At 47.4% G+C, this 22,390-nt stretch overlaps 1 protein-coding gene and 1 long non-coding RNA gene across 3 annotated transcripts in view; one reads left to right on the top strand and one right to left on the bottom strand.

The window, feature by feature from the left end:
• Positions 1–22,390, top strand: part of LOC137564308 (uncharacterized) — a 205,368-nt gene that overhangs the window by 113,415 nt on the left and 69,563 nt on the right. The gene's annotated exons all lie outside the window — the stretch shown is intronic.
• The window catches only part of LOC137564306 (solute carrier organic anion transporter family member 1A2-like), a 59,653-nt gene that overhangs the window by 30,455 nt on the left and 6,808 nt on the right, over positions 1–22,390 (bottom strand). The window contains exons 2-8 of the mRNA XM_068278034.1: positions 16,279–16,376; positions 12,507–12,648; positions 8,508–8,640; positions 5,544–5,653; positions 5,150–5,299; positions 3,251–3,349; positions 1,480–1,707 (exon numbers count right to left, since the gene is read on the bottom strand). Of these exons, the coding sequence (XP_068134135.1) occupies positions 1,480–1,707; positions 3,251–3,349; positions 5,150–5,299; positions 5,544–5,653; positions 8,508–8,640; positions 12,507–12,648; positions 16,279–16,335 (919 nt within the window). The 5' untranslated portion in view covers positions 16,336–16,376. The remainder of the gene's footprint in view (positions 1–1,479; positions 1,708–3,250; positions 3,350–5,149; positions 5,300–5,543; positions 5,654–8,507; positions 8,641–12,506; positions 12,649–16,278; positions 16,377–22,390) is intronic.

Below are 22,390 nucleotides of genomic sequence, written 5' to 3'. Positions count from 1 at the left end.
TCCTGCGGACCCTAATGTACAGCATTTTAAAGCAAAGATGTCTTAGACCTGGTCCACACTAGGTCTGGAAACGTATCCGTGGCTGCGTTTTTCAAACCTGATGAAAAACGGAGTCCCGGGTACTAATGTTCAAAATAGCAGCCAGCCTCACCCAAGTAAAAAACGGATCCGTCTGCGGTTGCGGGGACCCGTTTTCAAAACCTGAACGGAAGGTCCGGATCTGCTGCATTTTCACGCAACGGATCAGGACCACGGATACACGCAGGGGTAGTGAAAGCAATGAGAAAACGCATCTCCAGCTCCACAGGAAAAAAACAGATGTGAAAACGGATAGCCTGAGCTTTATGACTGGCCCAAAAAAATCCTCCCACTCCTTCCTAATGATAGAGACGTTTTCTGTCAGGGAAAAACTGAACGGAAACTGATGCAAAACTGATGCACTTTCATCAGTTTGCAGTACGGTGGTACTTCCCCTAATCTTCCCCTGATCCGGACTGCAGTGTCCGTCCTGCAACTGTGTCTAGTGTGGAAGTAGCCTTAATCAATAGATGTCCTTTAAGGAGATCAGTGGGTTTTCAAAAGGACCTTGAAGTTTTTGAGAAAATCGATTTTGAAAATGCAAAGAAAAAGGGTTTTTGAAATATTATTTTTTTTTTACTTGTACCCACTATTTTCTTTAACATATGTAGCAATTTTGGTGGCAATAGCATGTATGGGGCTTTGCTATTAAAGGATGTTATAAGGTAACATTTGTAAGAAAAGTTCAGTACCTGTCTTTATTCTTTATGCTCGGAGGATGCCATCCGCGCCCTCCATTTACTTCTGCCAGGTCCCCCGCTCTTTGCCAGACCCCTGGTCATCTCCCGACCCCACCGCCCGGGCTCTCATGTCACAGGTAAAAATGGAGTCCGCATAGACGCGAGTGCAGCTGCGCAGATCTAGGGCCTCCCCCCATCCACACACGTGGTGGGAGGAGCCCTAGAGATGTGCAGCCGTGGCAAGCTCCGGCGGTCATTTTACCTGTGGCATGAGAGCCCGACCCAGGCGGTGGGGTCGGAAGCCGACCGGGGGTCTGGCAAAGAGCTAGGGACCCTGCGGAAGTAAACGGAGGGCGCAGATGGCGTCCTCCGTGCATACAGAATAAAGACAGGTACTGTCATTTTTACAAATGTCACCTCGTAAGTCCTTTAACTGCTTATGTCGGCGCAAAATTACACGTAAATCATGCAAAAATGTACGCAAAATTACGAATGATTACAATTACAGATGAAATAAATTTAGATTTTTTTTTTTTGAAATTTCACATTACGATTTTGCATCGTAATTGCGAATTTTGAGGCCAAATTACATCTGTGCGAAATTTGTGCTCATCGCAACTTTTGGAGGCTGACATTCACCTGATTGCTCCCCACATTGGGAATTAGTGAATAGTAGCATGCTTCAGGATAATGTCAGAAGTGGAGATGTACCGTATCTCACCTCGCACAGTCAACTCCTTACTCTTCGTAGCTTCTGTAGTGTTGTTGGATGCTGGTGGCTGCAGCGTCTCTTGAAGCTCGGTTAGACCCTCTTCACCCTCTTTGGGCAGAGTCTTTGGGATGAAGCAGAAGGGAACAGCAGCAAGTAGATTCAGGACTCCGCTTACCAGGAAGCCCATCCACCAAGCGCCAACCCATCGCGTGTCCGTCATGGTTATAAGCACCTCATCTACAAGAAGTGTGTGTGTGGGGGGTGTTAGAGCCACATGGACACAGATGAAATAGAAGATATGTCCAAAGTCCTAGTGATGAGATTGCTTGAGTTGCTAATTATGTGTGTAGCTCTGTAATCGTCTGCCAGCTCACCCAGCTTTGGGCGGAGTGGGCCCTTTTAAGGGAGTTTATACTTATTTTATCACTTTTACATGTATAGGTGGAGCTGTTTGCTTTAGGGTGGCATGGTGACTATGTGACTAGTGTTCTTGCTTGCAGTGCTAGAGTCCTAGATTTGATTTGAGGCCTGAACACTGGAGAGAGTTGTATGATCTCCCTGTGTTTGTGTGTTTCCTCCACAACCCAATAATGTATTAGTAGTTTGACTGGCTTCTCCCTAAATGGGTCCTAAAATATGTTACAGACATTAGGCTTTGGCCATGGCAGCAACATTAAGCTATGACTATGGTAGGGACAAGGTATGGCTGGCTAGGCTATGACTATGGTAGGAACAGCGGATGTCTGGGTAGGCTAAGACTATGGTAGGGACAGGGTATGGCTGGGTAGGCTATGACTATGGTAGGGACAGGGTATGGCTGGGTAGGCTATGACTAGGGTAAGGACAGGGTAGGGGTGAGTAGGCTATGACTATGGTAGGAACAGAGGATGGCTAGGTAGGCTATGACTATGTTCGAGGCAGGGTATGGCTGGTTGGGTTATAACAGTGGTAGCTACAGTGTATGGCTTGGTAGGCTATGACAAGGGTAAGGACAGGGTATGGGTGGGTAGGCTATGACTGTGGTAAAGACAGGGTATGGCTGGGTGGGTTATAACTATGGTAGGGACAGGGTATGACTGGATAGGCTATTATTTTTGTAAGGTTATGACTATGGTAGTAATGGAGGATGGCTGGGTAGGCTATGACCATGGTAGGGACAGGGTATGGCTGGGTAGGCTATGACTATGGTATGGACATAAGGCTATGGCTATGGTCGTGTCATGGTATGGTTGAGTATGCTGTGACTATAGAAGGGACATAGGGAAATTGTATAATTGGGTAGACTATGACTGTGGTAGTCATGTCACCACTACATATATAACTACAAATCATGCGGCCTCCCAGTAGAGCTTTGATGGGGCCCCTTAATTTTCACAACCCTTCCTTTGCCTTCCCTTGGTGACCCTCACAGCCTGGGGGCCCATCTCACAGGGGTCATAAAACAAATGTGGCCATCATGATCTTCACACCCATAAGATGTGTAGCCACAAAAACACCTGATCTGGAGTAACAGAGAAAGGAAAGGTTAGTAGTTTGGGCCCTCCACACCTGTGGGCCCACCGAGACTGCAGGGGCTGCTCATCCATAGATATGCCCCTGGCAGGGAACAATAGGGAAGTAAACGTTTAAAAAAACTTGGCTCTCACATGGTTAAAAATGTGTTGTAAAGGTGTTGTTTAGTACTAAATCCACTCTATAGATACGTGCAACAAATACAAGTTTAACACACTATGTACAGCACATTCCCTTCAAATACACAGGAGGACAAATGTACAATTACCCATATCTATGAAGCCAATGTCAACAAAGAGCTGGGCAAAGAAGGATGCCAGCAGTGACCCCAGCAGCGGCCCCAGGATGGACAACGTCTGTATTATTCCTGTCAGACACAAGAACACAATTCACTAATCATGGCGGCCATATTGTATGTGTTACTCTGATAACTGAACTATAGGATGTTAGGCTGTAGTGCGGAGCAAAGGCATTTCCACCAAAAACTTATTTTACCAAATATTTGTTATTTTTTATGGCATCATCTTCACTCAAAATTCCACTGATATATCTCTGTAATGATCTGCTCTGCTGTCTGCACAGGCAGACAGCTTTTTGACCATTTGTTAGGTCTGAGTGCTGCAGGTCCCTGGAAAAGAGACCTGTCTCCACTCTGCAAGCTGCAGAGTTGCTGTTCTGGTGAGGAATTTGCATCCACTTGCCATGCAAATTGCTTAGTTGCTTCCTCTGATGGCTTGCAGTATAAATACCATTTCCTCTCAGAATTCCTTGCTGGTCATGATGGTTTGTTCCTGCTTACTTACCTGGAGTCTCAGCCCTTTGCTTACTGTTTGCTAATATTGCTATCTTAGAGTAGTTCATTGGGAGTGCCCTAGCATTCCTGTTAGCATAGTCAGGTTGTTTGTTACCTGTATTGCTTTGTACTGTCTATCTGTTGCGATTGTCTTGTCGCCAGCGGCGGTCGACAGGAAATGGTTCTGTCTGTTGGGATCGCATTTGCCCTAGCGGTAGAGGCGGTGGTTCCTTCTGTACTCTGTCTGTGTAGCCAGAGCAGCGGTTGCTACTGGCTGCTCCATCTGTCTGTCTGTCTGGAACGAACGCTTGCTGTCGTCTCGGTGAGGTAACTGTTTAGCAAGCGTTCGCGTTCTCTTTTGTTTTCGTGCTTCTTTGATTAGTCAGGGTTGGTACGCTTTGTCGCTATTGCGCTTCTCGTGTGGCGACCGTGCCGTGCACACGCTTTGTCGCTATTGCGCCTAACGTGTGGTGACCGCATGTAGTTAGTCCTGTCTGCTCCTGTGTGTTGGATTACTGTTTGTTATCAGTTCTGTCTTTATTCTGTTCCTTTGCTCTGTATTACTCAGTCTGGTGTCGCTATTAGCAATCGCCATTCTTGCGATTGCTTTCCCACTTGGTTTTCGTTGTTGTGTGTTCACCGTTGCCGGGTGGCGACTAGATTGGTGGACACACATACATTCTGTCTCTGTGCTCTCTCTCTCTCTCTCCAAGGGCTATCTTGCCCTATATTGCTTCATCTCGTACAATTCCCATCTGGCATCTGTGGCAGTGCAGAGGGTTTATTCCTCTGCACTCCACAGCTCCATCTGCCGGTGGGAATTTCCCTCTACAGGTGCATAGCACCATAGCTGGGTTCTGTTATTTTATACGCTTGTGGAGGATTTCCGCAGTGTCAGCGCGCATCTTGTGAGCTGACCACGGAAATAATTCCCCAATCGTTACAATTTCAACCCAAAGTGCTCTGGTAAATACTGCATGAATATTACACAAGACAAATAACATTTATATTGCTCTTTTCTCCTGGTGCACTCAAAGCGCCAGAGCTGCAGCCACTAGGATGCGCACTATTCTCAACCACAAGACTTAGAATTATTAGGCCAATCAGAGAACTTCGGAAGTGTTCTGCAGTTGGCATTTGGAACTGCGGATTACGTGTAATATAGCGAACATCCGCAAAATATAAAGGATTCCGCAGAATTTGGAATTGAACATAACAAACTTCCTTAACAATAACAAAAAACACGTGAAAATCAGAAATTTTAATTTCTGAGGAATATCGTCTGAATCGGAAATCTGCATTTTCAACCATCCCTACTAAGGACTATCTATCCAAAAGACATATCTCTTTCCCCACTTTATAACCAGAATTTACCTATATAAAAAGGGGAGTTTTCCACCTTGGCAAAGTCATCGACATAGGAGAGTCCGAGAGGCTCAATGGGGGTCTCGCCGATTCCTTGTAGAATGTTTCCCACCAGGACAAACAACCACATTAAGGACTCAGAGGAGCCGGCTGTACACTCTGCTTGGAGAGATAAAGTATACCATTTATCATGTATATGCCAGAGACGGCCAGAAAATACATTAATCTTAACAGGAAACATTCCATTTCTAACATTGGCTGCAGCGCAGCGGCCACTTCGCACATTGACCGGCCAGAACCCAAAGTGGCTGGCTAGAACACGAAGTGGCCACACTTCGGGTTCTGGCCGTAACTTATATAACAGTACAAAGAGATGTAACTACATGAAGTTTATATCGGTCACCTTCTGGATACTCCGGCTTCTCAGAGGCGAGGCTGTGATTGGCCAGACACAGTTGGGCGTGGGAGGTTGTATTGTCTGATGTGAAGGTGGAAACTCTGTCGTACTGATATCTATTTGGAAAGGAGAAGATGTTTGTATGATATGAAGATACGTGCATTGGTCCCATTCCTGTTTCCAGGGATCAGTGCAGTTGAGGATCTCGCATGTAGTTTTAATGCAGTTTGTGGTTTCCATTGAACACTGTGGTACTAAAGCCTCACAACACACTAGACTGTCCTCAAATTAACCTCCCTAGCGTTCTAGACGAGCTGAGCCCCATCCGCAGACCCCGTGCGCAGCCTGGCCAATCAGTGCCAGACTGCGCTGCGGGGTGGATCGGGACGTCACAACGTCGATGACATCAGTCCGATCGTCACCATGGCGACGGGGGAAGCCCTAAAGGAAATCCTATTCAGAACGGGATTTCCGGACGGGTCTTCACACTGGCGGCGATCGGAAGGGTGGGAGAGATAAGGGTGGGAGAGATGTAGCAGGGAGGGGGGAAGCATGTAGCTAGCCATAGGCTAGCTACATAGAAAAAAAAATTAGGTAAAAAAAAAAACCTCCCGCGGCCGTGCGCAGCATGGAATCAGAACGCCAGGGAGGTTAGGAGAAATCTAGCATGTGTACATGTGTTTTGGGAGAAAGCTTGGGCTCACTGTCTTTGCATTACACTGTGACATTACAGTTAGCTCCCCCCACCTCCCATCATGGCCACACCCATTTTTTTTACATGAGGCACTTTGCGCTCCACACTCTTGTTCTGGTCCAGCCCCAAACTTGAGAACCCAGTGTGGCCCTTGAGTCAAAAAGTTTGCCCACCCCTGTTATAGATGGAACTCAGGCGATCTTGAAAGAGAACTTAAAAGACACCTAAAGTAAGTGGTACATGGAGGCTGCCATATTTATTTCCTTTTAAACAATCCTAGTTGCCTGGCAGTCCTGCTGATCTCTTTGGCTACAGTAGTGTTTGAATCGCACACCTGAAACCAGCATGCAGCTATTCCAGCCAGACTTCCCTGATGTAGCTTCGGGGCAAGCGGTAGGATCTCCTGGCCTCCCTGGCCCTGTCACACTACATGCTTTGGTAAGCCTCACGCCGTTCTGTTATACCTGCATCCTTGACTTTATCTTTACTATATCTTGCTAGATACTGCTTATCAATTTCTCTGGTTGGGTTCTATTCATGGCCACTCCATGGTCATCACAGTGAGCGCAGGGCCGGATTTAAGGCAAGGCCCCATAGGCCATGGCCTATGGCACCACAGGATCAAGGGCGGGTGGGCAGCAGGCTATAGTGGGGTTGGGGGCGGGAAGGGTCACCTGACTACCTATACTAGAGGAAGGTGGGTCATCAGGCTATCTATACAGAAGGGGGGGGGGGGGCATCTGGCTTCTTTTACTAGAAGGAAGGGGGGGGGTCATCAGGCTAAATCTGGCTACCTATACTAGAGGGGGGCAGCTGCTGCTGGTGGCCTTGGGCGGTGAAAAGTACAAATCCGGCCCTGAGTGAGCGTCTTCTACTTATTTCCTTGATTTATTTTCCTCTTGGTGGTTGCTGTTACTTTGCACAATGTTTTTTCCTTTCACTTTTTTGTATTTTGAATGATATGTTTTGTATAATATTGATATGTGATGCACTTTATGGTCTTCTGTATTAGACCCATATATTGCTGCTTTGCCCCAGCACCTTCATTATTGAATTTGCAAATTTTTCTATACCAGATTGAATTTCTGAATAGGATGCTGTTTTGTATACAGATATTGGTCTGCTGTCTGACCAGCAGTGTATTGACCCACATTCTCATCATATAATATATCTTATTTGAATACAGCAGGTGAGACACATATTATTGGGCCACTGCACTGCTGCTTAGTGAGTGGTGGATGTAACTTGCCAAATATTTGGATTATTATGGGATCTATGGGCATGGGAGATCAGTTATTGTTTTAAGTGTTTTTAAACCTATTGTTATTGGTCAATAAAGATTTGATTAAGGTACTGCTGTAGTGTCAGAATTTTGATTCATAGGATAACTATCTTAGAGAAACTGCTTTTTTCTGGTCTTTTTGTTGTGCAAATGTATTATGGGCATCAGCAGGACAGCCAGCAAGCAATTTGCATTGTTTACAAGAAAATAAATATGGCAGCCTCCACAGGGGCATAACTAGGAATCGCCGGGCCCCCCTGCAGAAATTCTGAGCGGGCCCCCCCTCCCCCCTGGGGCCCGCTCAGGGACGTTTTTGGGGGCTGGTGGGGTCGCAGCATGAGGGTAGAGCTTAGTAGAACGTCGGTGGGGAGGGGGGAACGGTCCCCCTCTCCCTCACCTCGGGCTCTCCCCTCTGTGCTCCCCTCCAGCATTGAACAGTGGGTATGCACGCGGCGGGCAGCAACAGATAGATACCTTCCTTGCGTTCCACGGATGTTCCTCTCTCCAGCTTCTGACGCGACTTCCTGTATAAACAGGAAGTCGCGTCAGACACTTGAGGGAGAAACATCCGCGCTGGAACGCAAAGAAGGTATGTATCTGCCGCTGCCCGCCGCGTGCATGCGCTCTATTCAATGCTGGAGGGGAGTACAGAGGGGAGAGCCCGAGGTGAGGGAGAGGGGGACCGTTCCCCCCCCCCTCCCCACTGACGTTCTACTAAGCTCTACCCTCATGCTGCAACCCCTCCAGCCCCCAAAAACAGCCCTGAGCTGGCCCCAGGGGGACCCCGGGACCCCCACGAGAGCAGGGGCTGCATCCCCTATTTTTACGCCCATGAGCCTCCATATCCCTCTCACTTCAGGTGTCCTTTAACACACTGAAACTGTATATGCGAAGAACATGTGTGACATGTGATCTTATCATTTGTACCCTTTATAGAAAATAAATTGTACTTTTTATCCCCCCCCCCCCCCTCCCCCTCTATTCAGACTCTCACCTCTTCATGATGAAATGGGGTAACGCCGTCAGACAGCTGCCCAGAAACATGATCAGACACCCGGTGGCGATCATTCTTGGTCGATGCCATTTCGCTCCAAAGTAGCTGACAAAGGTTATAACCAGCAAATTCCCTAAAACAGGAAAATAGATCCAAGTGAAACCTCCCGCCCATCAGATGTATGGAATCATGACTGCAGTATAGATTCCACTACACATTGGTCTTTGCCAGCAAGCATGAAAAGACCACTGATGATCAAATTAGAAACACATGTACATACAGGACCAGCACTTCCATAGGGGCACGCTGGGCAGCTGCCTAGGGCCCCAGAGCCAGCTGACAGGCTTGCTCAGGTATCCCTCAAGTTAATAGTGGTCCCTGCAGAGTGTTTGTAGCAGAGCAAACTCAGTCTGTGTGCTTTCGTTTTTATCCTTGCAGCAGGCGCCTCTTCTCTATGACCCAGCGGCATGTTAGGTTAGTATGTATAGGCGAGTTCACTCTACTGCAGCACTCTACAGGGGCCCCGGTGGACCACTATTCATGTGGGGTAGACCTGGGGGGTCTGTCTGGAGCCACACTGGATAACGTCATACTATTTGGGGGAGGGAAGGGAAGTTAAAAAAAATGGCCACTACCCCAATATTGCATTAAATTATGGAGGTGGGGGGAGGAGTGTCAGGTTGAGGGAGAGCCCCTTGGAAATTCTTGCTCAGGCCCCACTTTGGCTAGAACTGGACCTGTGTACTTATAATATAATATATACATGTGTTAAAGAGTAACATGCACTGTAAATTACATTTTTCCCTATGTCGCTGTCTCTTATTGAAGGTATTATTAATCTAATGGATTTGAACCTCCTGTGGCACACAATACATTCCTCCCTAATCTCCAGATACCAGGGGCATAACTAGAAATCACTGGGCCCCACTGCAACACTTTCAATGGGGCCCCCTCGCTTTCTGCACAGGTAAACTGAGAACCAATGTTATTCAATTGACTAGTGCACACTTTGGGCCTGATTCACAAAGCGGTGATAACTCAGTTATCACGCCTAAAAGACTTTAGGCGTGATAACCTTTGCACTAGCAAAGTTATCACCGCTTTGTGTTCTAACTCGCGCGAAGCTCCCGCGCGCAAAGTTTTGCGCGCGTACCCGCGCACGCAAAGTCCCATAGGGCTTAATGGGCGTAGCGCACCGTGCTACGCGCGCAAAACTTTGCGCGCGGGAGTTCGCGCGAATTCCTTCAGATCACGTCTAAACTAAGTTTAGGCGTGATAAAGGGCTTTTCACAGGCGTGCAAAGTGTTTGCACCGCTTTGTGAATCAGGCCCTTAATGTGTTTTCCCCATGCAGATAAAAACATACAACAGGTAAGCACTGCACAGATTTTCTCTATCAATCACATTAGCTTCTGTGATAAAACGTGCATGTTTTCACACACACATGCAGCTTGATTCACTAAGACAAATAGCATGCCTTATTTGAGTTAACACTCCTTATCAGAGATAACACGCCTCATCAAAGTTAACACACATTATCAGAGTAGCATAGCAAGAGCTACAAACCCGTGAGGCTCAGGGCAGGACAAGTGGAGCTCTCGTCTTTGCCAATTAGCAGGCATAAGTTAGCGCTCGCTATGCTACTCTGATAAGGTATGTTAACTTTGATAAGATGTGTTATCTCTGATAAGGGGCTTGATTCATTAAGACAAATAGCATGGTTTGTCTGAGTTAAAACACCTTATCAGAGATAACACGCCTTATCAAAGTTAACACGCCTTATCAGAGTAGCATACCGTTCACTACGAACTTATGTCTGCTAATTGGCAATGACGAGAGCTCCACTCGTCCTGCCCTGAGCCCCTGCGGGTTCGCTATGCTACTCTGATAAGGCGTGTTAACTTTGATACGGTGTGTTAACTCAGATAAGGCATGTTATCTCTGATAAGGTGTGTTAACTTGCATAAGGCATGCTATTTGTCTTAGTGAATTAAGCCCATGGTGTGCAGAAAATGCATACAAAAAAAACTAACAGAGGAGTGTGCTCCCAGCCTCAGCTTATTACGCTCACTCTGTCCATCTCTGATGGAGCAGAACTGGCTCTGCAGACTCCTCCAGCATCGCTACAGTACACAGCACTTGGGGAGGGGTAGAGAGGTTGGGGGCTAGAGGCTGTACTCAAGAGCCTGCTGCACACGAAATAGGGACTTATACAAATCTTTGTCTGCAAAACTTTGTATGATTCCTTATCAGTGGCTGAGCAGATGCAGTCATTAGAACAATTGTGCAGAGAGCAGAAAGTTTCTTCTCCCCATGCCCTTAGTTATCAGTCTCTCAGGACAGGGAAAAGAAACTTCTCCCCCCATGGGGCCCCCTGTGGTTTCTGGGCCCTCCTGCGGCTGCATCCCTTGCAGGGTCTATTGTTACGCCCCTGCTAGATACCACCTCTTTTGTAACCTTCACTCCTCCCACAACCTTCGACACTCTTGTCATTCAGCTTGGTTGCCTTCTCTCACTCTCGCATCCAGGACTTTCATGAGTACCATCTTTCCTTTAGAATTCTCTCCCACAGCTTGCCCATCAGGCACCAAACCTGGAAGCTTTCAAATGCACTCTTATAATGCACCTTTTCAGACATTATAAGTTGATAAAGCTAGATGTTGAGGCGGGATTTGTTGAAAAGGGCTCCTGAGCTGCCTGAATGAAAAGGGCTCCTCCATAGACATCAATGTTATTTCTGCAAATATGGGCTACAAGGTGGTGAAAAGGGCTCCCGAGTTTTGATATAGGCTACAAGCGGGCGCCCTTTTGTAGCCCATAATTTTTTTTTTCGGCTACAAGGTTTTCGGCTACAGTAGGTTACCCCTTTGTAGCCCATATTTTTATTCGGCTACAAGGTTTTAGGCTATAGTAGGGCGCTCCATTTGTAGCCCATATTTTTTATTCAGCTACAAGGTTTTAGGCTACAAGGTTTTTGATTCTGCTACAAAAGGGCACCCTTTTATAACCGAGATTTCTGATTTGAGGGTGCAGGGGAGGTTAGGATTAGGCATCACAAGTGTGGGGGGGGGGGGGTCTTAGGGTTAGGCACCACCTGGGGGGTCTTAGGGTTAGGCACCACCTGGGGGGTCTTAGAGTTAGGCACCACCAGGGGAGTCTTAGGGTTAGGGGCACCACCTGGGGAGTCTTAGGGTTAGGCACCACCTCGGGGGGGTCTTAGGGTTAGGCACCACCTGGGGGGTCTTAGTGTTAGGCACTACCTAGGGAGTCTTAGGGTTAGGCACCACCTGGGGGGTCTTAGGGTTAGGCACCACCTGGAGGGTTAGGGTTAGGCACCATCAGGGGAGGGTGCTGTGTGAGAGTATGGAGCAGTAAGGTCATAATAATCACTTTTCTTAGCTTTTCTGAGCCCTTTTATAGCCCAATAAATTTTGCCTATAACAGCATTCTTTTAAATAAACTAAAACTAGCTTTTTCGGCTACTCCAGGCGCCCTTTGTAGCTGAAGTTGGCATATATGGGCTACACCAGGCGCCCTTTGTAGCCAAAGTTGGCATATGGGCTACACCAGGCGCCCTTTCTGGAGCCAAATTTGGTATATATGGGCTACACCAGGAGCCCTTTTTTCCAGGAGCCCTTTTCAAATAGACGCGTTGAGGCTCATGGTCTCATCTGCTTCCCCCTTCATCTCCTTACCTGGTGTCTTCACCCCATCACTAGATTGTAAGCTCACAACGGCAGGGTCCTCCCTCTATTTTTCCCTGTTTCTGCTGGACTTTACAAATCAAATTAAAACTTACAAGAATTGGTGTTGTTTCTAACCACACATGAGCTTTGTGTGTTTTTGTAGTTGTTTTGCTGGATGTTCTGATTGTACTGAGAATTGAACTATTTATGTATCTATGGTCCCCACTGTTGTCGGTCTTGTACTCTGCACAGGACTAGGAAAGGAGGTGGAGTTATATAAATAAAATAGTAATAAATGAGAATTTAAAGATTACCGATATCAAAGCTGCCATCAATGACTCCAACCAGCTTGGAGGGGATGTTGAAGCGTCTCTCAATCTGAGTGATCATACTGCGGGAATAGGCTAGCGACAGTGATTTGGTGATGTAGGCAAAAGACAAGGCGAAGAGGAAAACCTGGAAGCACAAGAGGTCATACAATGATAAAAATCACCAAGATGACTAGACTCAAGGTGGCCATACATCAGGTGATGTCAATGCTGGATTTATACTTTTTCCGACACTAGGCCAACTTTCTTGCAGCTTCCCTTCCATGTGCAGCACCCCCCCCCCATTCCTTGTGCAGCCCCCTCTTCCATGTCTAACATTCATGTACAGCAGCCTCCTTCAGTTCTATACAGTTCCCTGGGGCAGCAGCTCCCTATTTCCATGTGTTGCTCCTTATTTGCAACCTTTGTATTCCATTTGCAGCCTCTTCTTCCATATGCAGCTATCCCTCTTCCATGTCCAGCCACCCCTTGGCCAGCTGCCGCCCAAGGTCCGGGCCTTGGTAGCCCTTCCAGAAATCTGGCCTTGGTGATTTGGTTAGTTGATCGACCTACCGATTTGATAATTTTATTGAATCAAATGAAAATAGGTGTCGCAACATGTCCCGCCGATCAATGTTTTTATCATTTTCATGAGGATATTGGTCAACAGGATCGATCAGACATACTGTAAAAGCTCAGTCACAAGTGCTCGATCCGGTGGTAACTGCATTCAATATTGTGATGACCAACATACCTGATAGACTCCCGACCGGTGTCCCCTCAAGTGTAAAATGTGCCCGTGTGCAGTGTTTTAAAATCTCACCTGTCCACCAATGTGATTCCTGGCCTCCTCTGCCATCACTGAATTGTCCCCAGGGCCGGATTTCTGGCAAGGCCACATAGGCCATGGCCTAGGGCACCAGAAGTTTAGGGGCGGCTCGGTGAGGGGCAGGAAAGCTGTTCTATGCAGTCATCCCTATCTACAAGAACAGCTTTAACCTTTGAATTCTCTGTCCTGTACTTGTGCCATCCCTGCAAGACCTGTAAGCTCTATCCTGCAGATATACATCAGTCTAACTCTCATGGTGACGCAATGGGTCCATCATTAATGAGATGCCAAGCATAACATAAAATTTAAAAACATAACTTCTAATCTATACACGTATTACTAAAATAGCTATTGTCTGTGACACCAATGATGGAAAGTAAGGCGAATTCCCATTGGGTCACATAGAGTAAACAACCATACAGATGGTATAGTTGGCCTTGGGCGGTAAAAAGTACAAATCCGGCCCTGATTGTCCCCCTTTACCACGAGCACCTGTACCACATGGCACAGTCAGTCGTGGTAAATGCTGACACTGCGGTGACAGAAAAAAAAGGAATGCAAAAACGTATGTGCGGTACAACACGCAACGTCCGAAAAATAGGAACACTGAATTTGTGCCCTGAAAAAAAACCACAAATTTGTAGCTAGTGGAAACACGCCCTTAAGGCCCGTACACGCTCTTGATTGGTTTCGCCCAAAGGGAATCAGGACCCGATCCCTCAGGTGATATCCCTGGGCCGAGGCTGTACTGACATTCTCTTGTTTTGCGGGGAGGCAGAGGGCTGACAGAGCGGCGCCAATTTGACATCATGCGGTGGGCGGAGCTCCAACGAAGGTATCAGCCGTTGATCTGCCGAGTTGATCCGCCTGGTAGATCGCTGGCCAAGCGGCGCTCGCTAGTTGGGGGCTGCTGTACACATGCCGGATTATCAGCAGAGGCAGTCGTCATCGGCTGAATTTAATCTAGCGTGTGTACAGGGCTTTATAGTGCAGCTCGATAGGAACGATCATTTATATATGAAACTGCTGATGGTTGAACTACCCGCAGCAGAGGCATAACAACAGCACATAAGGCTCCCCTGTGAATAGTTGTAGGGCCACCTGGAATCAAAACTTCTCCCCGCTGTAACCGATCCCCCACACACACACACCATCCGTGCCCAATGCACATGCAGAATAACGCAGGGACCAGAGTAATATTTACCTGCTCCAGTGCTGTGGGCCTCTTCCATGCATCACAGCCGCACACTCTCGGTTGCCATTCGCCGGTTCCCAATCATGTGATCAGGAGCCAGCGAATGGCAGCAGTAATTGGGTGGCTGTGATGCATGGAGGAGACCCACAGTGCTGGAGCAGCTAAACATTACTCCACTACCTGTGCTACTCTACATGTGGGTAAGGGGGGGTTGGAGGAGTGGACCCTCATAGCTCCGGGGGCCCCCAGCAGTCGCAGGGGCTATTGTTATCCCCCTGCCTGCAGGCCGGTTTCATCAAGTCACATTTTGTAGATTTCTTTATTCATTTACTATATTTCCTCGTAACTAAGAGCTGTCTACGGAGATTATGACTCTATAATATGAGAGGGACTCAGGCTCAACGGTCATGCTGAGTTTTGGCATCCGCTAAGAATTGTTACAAATCATAAAGGTTGTTATGTAACTACAGACACAGCAATGTGCTGACTGTGCAACACATGGGGAGTCTGTAGCTGTGACAGATACAGTTATATGGTTAATATTTACAGCATGTGACATAGACTTTGATGCATATCTAGGCTGTATACAGCACATGAGGTATGATGACTCGTGCAGCTTTCTGAATGGGGATCAGGTAAAAAGGGTGCAGGAGCCCTTATGGAAACAACCACGCCACCATAGGCACCTACTGTAAAAAACGGAAACTTGGGAGCATGGCGGCAGCGGCTATCAGGAGCCTGCGGGAGCCGAAGTTTACAGTTTCTGCCGCAAATTTTAGCTTTTATAAAATGCCTAACATAATGAATTTGGGCACCGGGAGGCGTCTGATTAGCGGCAAACAGACAAAATTACCACATTCGGAGGCGCCGGGGGTTTGCGGAAATGCAAATTTTGGCATTGCATAGCACGTGCAATGCTGCATTGGAACAGGGGGGTGGGGGTGGGTGGGAGGGGCATTTACGGTTTAGGAGGGAGTAGAGTTAGTTGCCGGGGGGAGGGAGTTAGGTGCCACTGGGTGAGGGGAGTTCTTAGGATTAGGCACCATCAGGGGGGTCTTAGATTTAGACACCACCTGGGGGGGGGGGGTCTTAGATTTAGGCACCACCTGGGGGGGGGGGGGGGGTCTTAGGCTTAGGGACCACCTGGGGCAGTCTTAGGGTTAGGAATCGGTAGAGGGAGGGTTCTGTGTGAGAGTAGGGTTAGGTTTAGTTATAGTAAAATATCGGTGAAACGTACCGATATTTTAGTATCGCAATCCAGAAGTAGAATATTACTAATGTGAGCGTTCTGCGTATGCACGATTCTTAAAATAATAAACCGTGTTTGAGAGGCATGGTTTAGTTTGGGGGTGGGGCTTAGTTCAGGGGGCAGGCTTAATCAGTGGCATGGCACCCCCCAGGACTAATGGCACTCCAGGCAAGTGGCCTCTAATGCCTATGCCTAAAAACACCCCTGCTACAGGGTGATTTTACTGTCCTCCTCTCATTGCAGGTCTGCTCATCATGACCCTCTTGCCCCCTCCCCCCCAAGCACACACACACACATGCCCATTAATATGCAACCCTCCTTTGCATGTGTAGTAGCCTTCCAATGTCTGACAATGCCCCCATTCTCTGTGCAGTCCTCTCTACTCCTGGTGCCTTAGGCAGAGGCCTATGTGGCCTGTAAAGAGATCCAGCCTTGCTGCTCAGACTTACTGTACCTCTGCAGTGTAAAATATGCTGCCTGTAGATTGCCGCTATCAGCAGTATACCTTCAGTTTGGACAGGACACATTTCCGCTTTGCTGTTTTGCTGGAAGCCTCTGTCATGTTTGCTGCTTAGTGTTGTTCCAGAGATGTATTTCCACCACCTGAAAGGAAAACGTTGTGTTTGTAAACAACAAGAGTATTTATCAATGTGATCAGGGCCGGATTTACCATAAGGCACATGCCTACAGGCGCCTGATGATGGAAAGGCGGCTCCCTTCCCTCCCCCAGCGCCTTCCACCCTCCTTCCCTATGCAGAGTCCTGAGCAGAGTGTAAATGAGGAGGTTACTCACCCAGCTCTCAGAATTCCACTGATGAGATCTCCCTTCAGCCAGGGGCATCTCTAGCTACTTAATACTGAGGGTGCCTCTGGCTACCTAATGGAGGAGGACCTGTAGCTACCTATGATGGTTAAGGAAAGTAAGGGAGAAGTGATAGCTGGGAAAGCCAGCACACTTGTGGTGCGGTACAGTGGGGGTTTGTAGGTTCATGGTGGGCGAGGTCTAGGGCGCCAGGACATCTGTGCCTATAGGCTCCTGCGATGTAAATCCAGGCCTGAATGTGATACAGCAGTGGGATACTGCTATATATTATTATTATTATTATTATTATTAGCTTGTTAGATTAGAATATTAGATTGTATGCTTGGAAGGCCAGGGCTTTCACCCTTTTGTTTCTTGGAATGTGTTATACATTTTATTAATGATGTTACTTTTGTCACTTTATTTACCAATTCTGTATTTTGTACCAATTCTGTATTTTGTATATTGGTGTACACCTTTGTCTGTATTATTTTGAACTTCATGATTGCTTCTTTCTTTGTACAGCGCCACAGAATATGTTGGTGCTTTACAAATCAATAATAATAATTATTATTATTTCCACAGTGCTTTTCATAAAATATCCCTGTCTATCTAAGCTAACTTAAAGGGATACTTACTGTAAGTCTAAATAAAAAATGAGTTGAACTTACCTGGGGCTTCTTACAGCCCCCTGGAGTCCTCCTGTGCTCACGATGTCGGTCCAAGTCCCTCCGGGCAGCAGCTGCGACCCCCGCTATGCTGGTCGCCGCTACTGCGCATGTGCAGCCCCAAGCCGTGCGCACCCTGATCACGCTCCCACGGCCAGTAGCACTCTGCGAATGCGCAGTATCAATTTTCGAGTATGGCGCTTGTGCTGAATGCTCCCTGCCACAAGAATGGGGTGAGGAGGCACGGGACTAGCCAGCTTAGCATTTAGTCTCTGCTGCTGGCCGGAGAGACTTGGACAAGTGTTGTGGGCATAGGAGGACTCAAGGGGGCTGCAAGAAGCCCCAGATAAGTTCATCTAATTTTTCTAAGTACACTTTAGATTTCCTTTAACCTCCCTGGTGGTATGATTTCTTTCAAATTTTATTGTTTAAAAGTGGTGCAATTTTTTCACAAGCTTTTAGACCCTAAAAATCATACTGCTAGATAGTCCTGTCGCAGCGCTGCACTTGACGCTATAGATTTCCGTCCCGAGCCTGACTCAGAGTTACCGCCAAGGAGGTTAAAGTGAACCCGAGGTGAAAGGAATATGGAGGCTGCCATATTTATTTCCTTTTAAACAATACCAGTTGCCTGCAGACCTTCTGATCTATTTGGCTGCAGTAGTGGCTATATTACATCAGAAACAAGCATGCAGCTAATCGTGTCAGATCTGACAATAATATCAGAATCACCTGATCTGCTGCATGCTTGTTCAGAGTCTATGGCTAAAGGTATTAGAGGCGGAGGATCATTAGGATATTGCTTAAAAGGAAATAAATATGGCAACCTCCAAATACCTCTCACCTCGGGTTCACTTAAACTAAACGGTACACAATATATTCAATATCCAATAATATATACATTTAACACTGCACAGGAATGGACAGAGAAGGAACAAGGTCTAGGCAGGGTACAAAGATCAGCAACAGGTAAATAAGAGAACAGATAACAAGATCAGTGGTATGCAGGCACAGCTCACAACCCAAATAACTGAATGTTCTGTCCTTCTGGCATCAGCTAGGTGCAGGCGGAGACCTTAAAGTGGGATGAAAGTGCAAATTGTAAACTCTATGAACTTGTTGCTAGAAATAAGAGTACTTAGTGTATCATAGTATTTCCCCAACTCTTTGCTTTCTAAATACTTTCTAAATACTGGTAGATACATTTATACATGGCCTGTGTCCCTATGCAGTGCCTGTATATATGAACAGATACAGGAAGCTCCCATCTGCCTATAGCTCACTGCTCCCTGCCTCATGCCTCGTAGACAAGTGTTGCCATGGCAGTGGCTGACTCATGGTGGATTCTGGCTTTTCCTTGTTTTTCTTCCCTTTTTCTTACCAATTGACCTTGTTTTCGCCCTGAAGGTATGGTCCGCTGTAGCATGGTACATTGGTGCAGGTCATGGGGAGTTCGGGACCTAGAGTTTCTTACACCTTGCCGCTGCCTGGGTCTGTTGTCCCAGCAGGTACAGGCCTTGTGGAGTCCAGCGCTGCTACCCAAAAGATCAGGGCTCCACTGAGGTAGGACACAGCGCTTATCGTTAAACCTTTGGCCTCGCTGGATGCAGGCTTCATCCATCCATCGGCTTCTGCTCCACCGCAGCAGGGACACCTCTGGTTCAGCCCCTCTATGATGCCACCGCAGCTGGATGCTTCTGTGACAGCCAGATTATCTTGACCAGCCCTGCTGAATGCTCCCTAGGAGTCGGGACGCACCACAGAAATTAACACTAACGCATCTTTTGAACTGGAACACCTTGGCCAGCACTGCCAGATGTCAGCAATCGGGATCCTCAGCAGTGTCAGCCTTCACCGCAAGCTTCTTTGAAGAACTGGGTCATCACTGCTGAACCTTCGCCTCCCTCTGCTCTTTAGGGATGATAGATGATTGCCAAGTGCGACTGGAGGCGCCGTAGTATGGCAGTCTCAGCTCTTGACTTTCAGACATTATCCCCCCATTCTTCCAGAACTTGTATGAGCCAAAACCAATTCCGGGTACAAACGCCCAATATCGTTGTCAGCCACTGTGATGTCAGCAGTAACAGGCCAGTGGTCAGCCGCGCAGTTTGGGTCCATTTCCGAATGCCGCCGCATCTTGACAAGAGAGGAGGTGGGAAGCAAAAGAGAGCAAGAGCAAGTTTGCAGAGCTCCAAACTCTATCCCCACTTAGGAGACATATGGTGGTGGCACATATCTGCTAGTACGCGGACAAGGGTTGTCAATTTAGATAACATTGCCCATGACACATCTCTTAACTTCAGAGCCAATTCTAGCTACAATGAGGCAAAAGTAACTTGCCGGCTTACTGTTTGGGGCATCTCTACCCATCATCCCCCTTCTCTTTTACCCTACAAAGGTAGAGTGTACACATGATAATGGGCAAGGCCTATATGCTTCCAGAACCATACTTCCAACATCTCCTCCCCCCCTTAGACAAACAAACAATTAAAACAGCCGGACTGCTTAGCTAGTTAGATAAAATAGGCCAAAGCAGCCCTTCTTTATTTAAATCAACCAAATTAACAATTCTTATTAAGAACAACAATAATATAACCAAATTGAGGTGAGGCATCCGGAGGCCTACCATTTTTCCACCATGAAAATTATTTTGGGCAAGCAGCCTGTCCGGCCCTCAGCCGTGTTCCCGGCTCAGGGACAGCTGAATGCCCCCCACCTCTTCTGCAACAGCAGCGCTTTCCTTTGAACACTAGGTGTTTTGCCCCGCGGCAAAACCCTCACGAAACAGACACAATAAACTGACCTCCGGAGGCCTCACCCCACCAAGCTGCAATGACAATTATAACAATAACTTCCCTCCCCCCCTTTTTTTTTTTCTTTTTATACCCTCTACACCCCACACTAAGATCTTGACCCATAATTAAACGAGTGGGAGGGAGGGTGGGACTTTCTTCTCTTGCATGCTGTCCGCCCGAGTGCCTGCTCCGCCCCCCGTCTTGCTCCCATGAGCCTCTGCTCCCCGCCCCTGGCCAATCACCGCTCCCCCCCAGCAAACCAAAGCTCCCGGGCACTGCCCCGCCCCCTGCCACACTTAACACTGCCTGTCCCGGCTAGCCTGCCTTATCATGCCGGGATTCCCCTAAGTCCTGCGTCCCCTTTGTCCATCCCTCACTTAGCAGAGGTTTATCTAATCCAGGCAAGACGCAGGAGGCAGCGCCGTGCTCTAAGCTCTGGACTTCTTCTCTTCCTAATTCCCTGCAGGAATGAATAGGATGGATCACCATAACTGGAGAGGAAGGGGGCCCCTACAGGCTCACGTTGCCTCTATGGAAGTGCCGCGCCTGCTTAGCTCCCTTGTACATAAGTTGTGATCCTAAAAACTGTACAATCTATGTTCAGGATGGGGCAAAAATGCACATCATGTGTTCTTGTATGCAGAAAAACAAACACGTTTTTTTTACAGCAGCTAATATAATTGATAAAGAAAACACACACACAGTATGCAGAATTATGCTGCAGCATGTCAGTTTTTTCTCGGTGCGCGAAAAATACATTCAAGTGGGAACTTGCCCATCAGGGCCGGTTCTAGACTTTTTGCCACATGAGGCAAACTTGTGAGGATGCTGCCCCCCCCCCCCCCGATAGGTAGTATAATTGTCCCCAGTATAGGTAGCCTGATGGGGGTAGCAGCCAGGAAGGGGAGCAGCAGTGGGGAGGTCCCCCTGGTCTGCTCTCCCCCCTCAGCAGCTGGCAGGATAGCAATGACTCACCTCCTTACGTTCCAGTGCTGCGTTCCACCGCTTGTCACTTTCTGCAATGCCGCCCACTGTACTTCCGCCAGTACAGTGGGCAGCATTGCAGGAAGTGACGAGTGGTGGAAGGAGGTGAGTCACCGTTTCCCCGCCCGCTGCCTGACACTGCGCTAATAGCTGGAGGGGGAGTGCAGACTAGAGGGACTCAGGTGAAGGCGATGCGCCTGCTGCTGGCCCCCTTCCTGCCTGCTTCCCCCTCCAGCTCAGCACCTCCTTCCGCTTCTGCCGCCTGAGGAACCTGCATCATCTCGCCTCATGGGCAGCCCAGGGCTGTGGCCCATTGGTTAACATGAGTTCTCACTTTAAATCAGAAAACATGCACGAAAATAGATGTGCCCCCTGCCTAAGTACGACAGTGGCTGCTCGCGATGCTTGCGTAGGGTGCCTGTGCCTAGTACCCACCCACAGCTATGCCATGTGGTTCATAAGGTAGACTGGCAGGTATGGTGCCCTTGTGTGTATATAAAGAAACTAGCTCGCCAGGCATGCGATACAATAGAAATTGTAATTGTAAGAATAATAATTATTCTCAGAAAAAGTTTTTTAACTTAAATATTTTATAGTAGACAATTATTCATGTTTATTTAAGATTAAACAACAATATATTTTTTTTAAATTGTAATTGAGACATGAAATAAAGGTAAAGGTGCAACCCACTATTTGGGTCACCGTGGAAACCAAGGATCAGAGATACTCTCATATAGCAAAACATACGGAGAATCATGTCATCAGTTTGATCAGGTGATGGATTTGTGAGGCTCTGATATGCTGGTTTTCCTGCCTTCTGTTTCCTGGGATACTAAACCAGACATGCATACAGCAAATCAATTGTCACTTTATCTAAACTACACACAGAGGCACTATTCGTGCTACTGGTGAGCTACTGTTTTGTCCCCTAACCTATTGCCTGATGAAGCGGGCTATATTGCAAAGGGAGAAACAGAGGTGTGTGCATCTAACCCGTTTCACCTGACTTATATACTGGCTGCCTCAAGTCTATTGACTCATTCAAATTTGAATATTAACTGACTCTCGTCTAATTAAAATGGCAAAGCGTTGCAAACTGCAATCGCCTACCAGATTTTGCAGGATCTAAGGATAACTCCCTGACATTCCTGCAGAAGTTGGCCCATGCAAATACTTGCATCTCAACAGGGGCGCCGCGTGTAGGCCTCCTTGTACCAACTTGAGGCAGCCAGTATATAAGTCAGGTGAAACTGGTTAGATGCACACACCTCTGTTTCTCCCTTTGCAATGATGAAGCGGGCTATGCCTGCGAAATGCGTTGCATATTTTGGGGTACCAATAATACATTTGTTTATTTAATTCAGACAG

The sequence above is a fragment of the Hyperolius riggenbachi genome, chromosome 3, assembly GCF_040937935.1.
Source record: "Hyperolius riggenbachi isolate aHypRig1 chromosome 3, aHypRig1.pri, whole genome shotgun sequence".
NCBI lineage: Eukaryota > Metazoa > Chordata > Amphibia > Anura > Hyperoliidae > Hyperolius > Hyperolius riggenbachi.
Note: the sequence above shows the minus strand (reverse complement) of the source record. Positions and strands in the feature narration are given on the sequence as shown.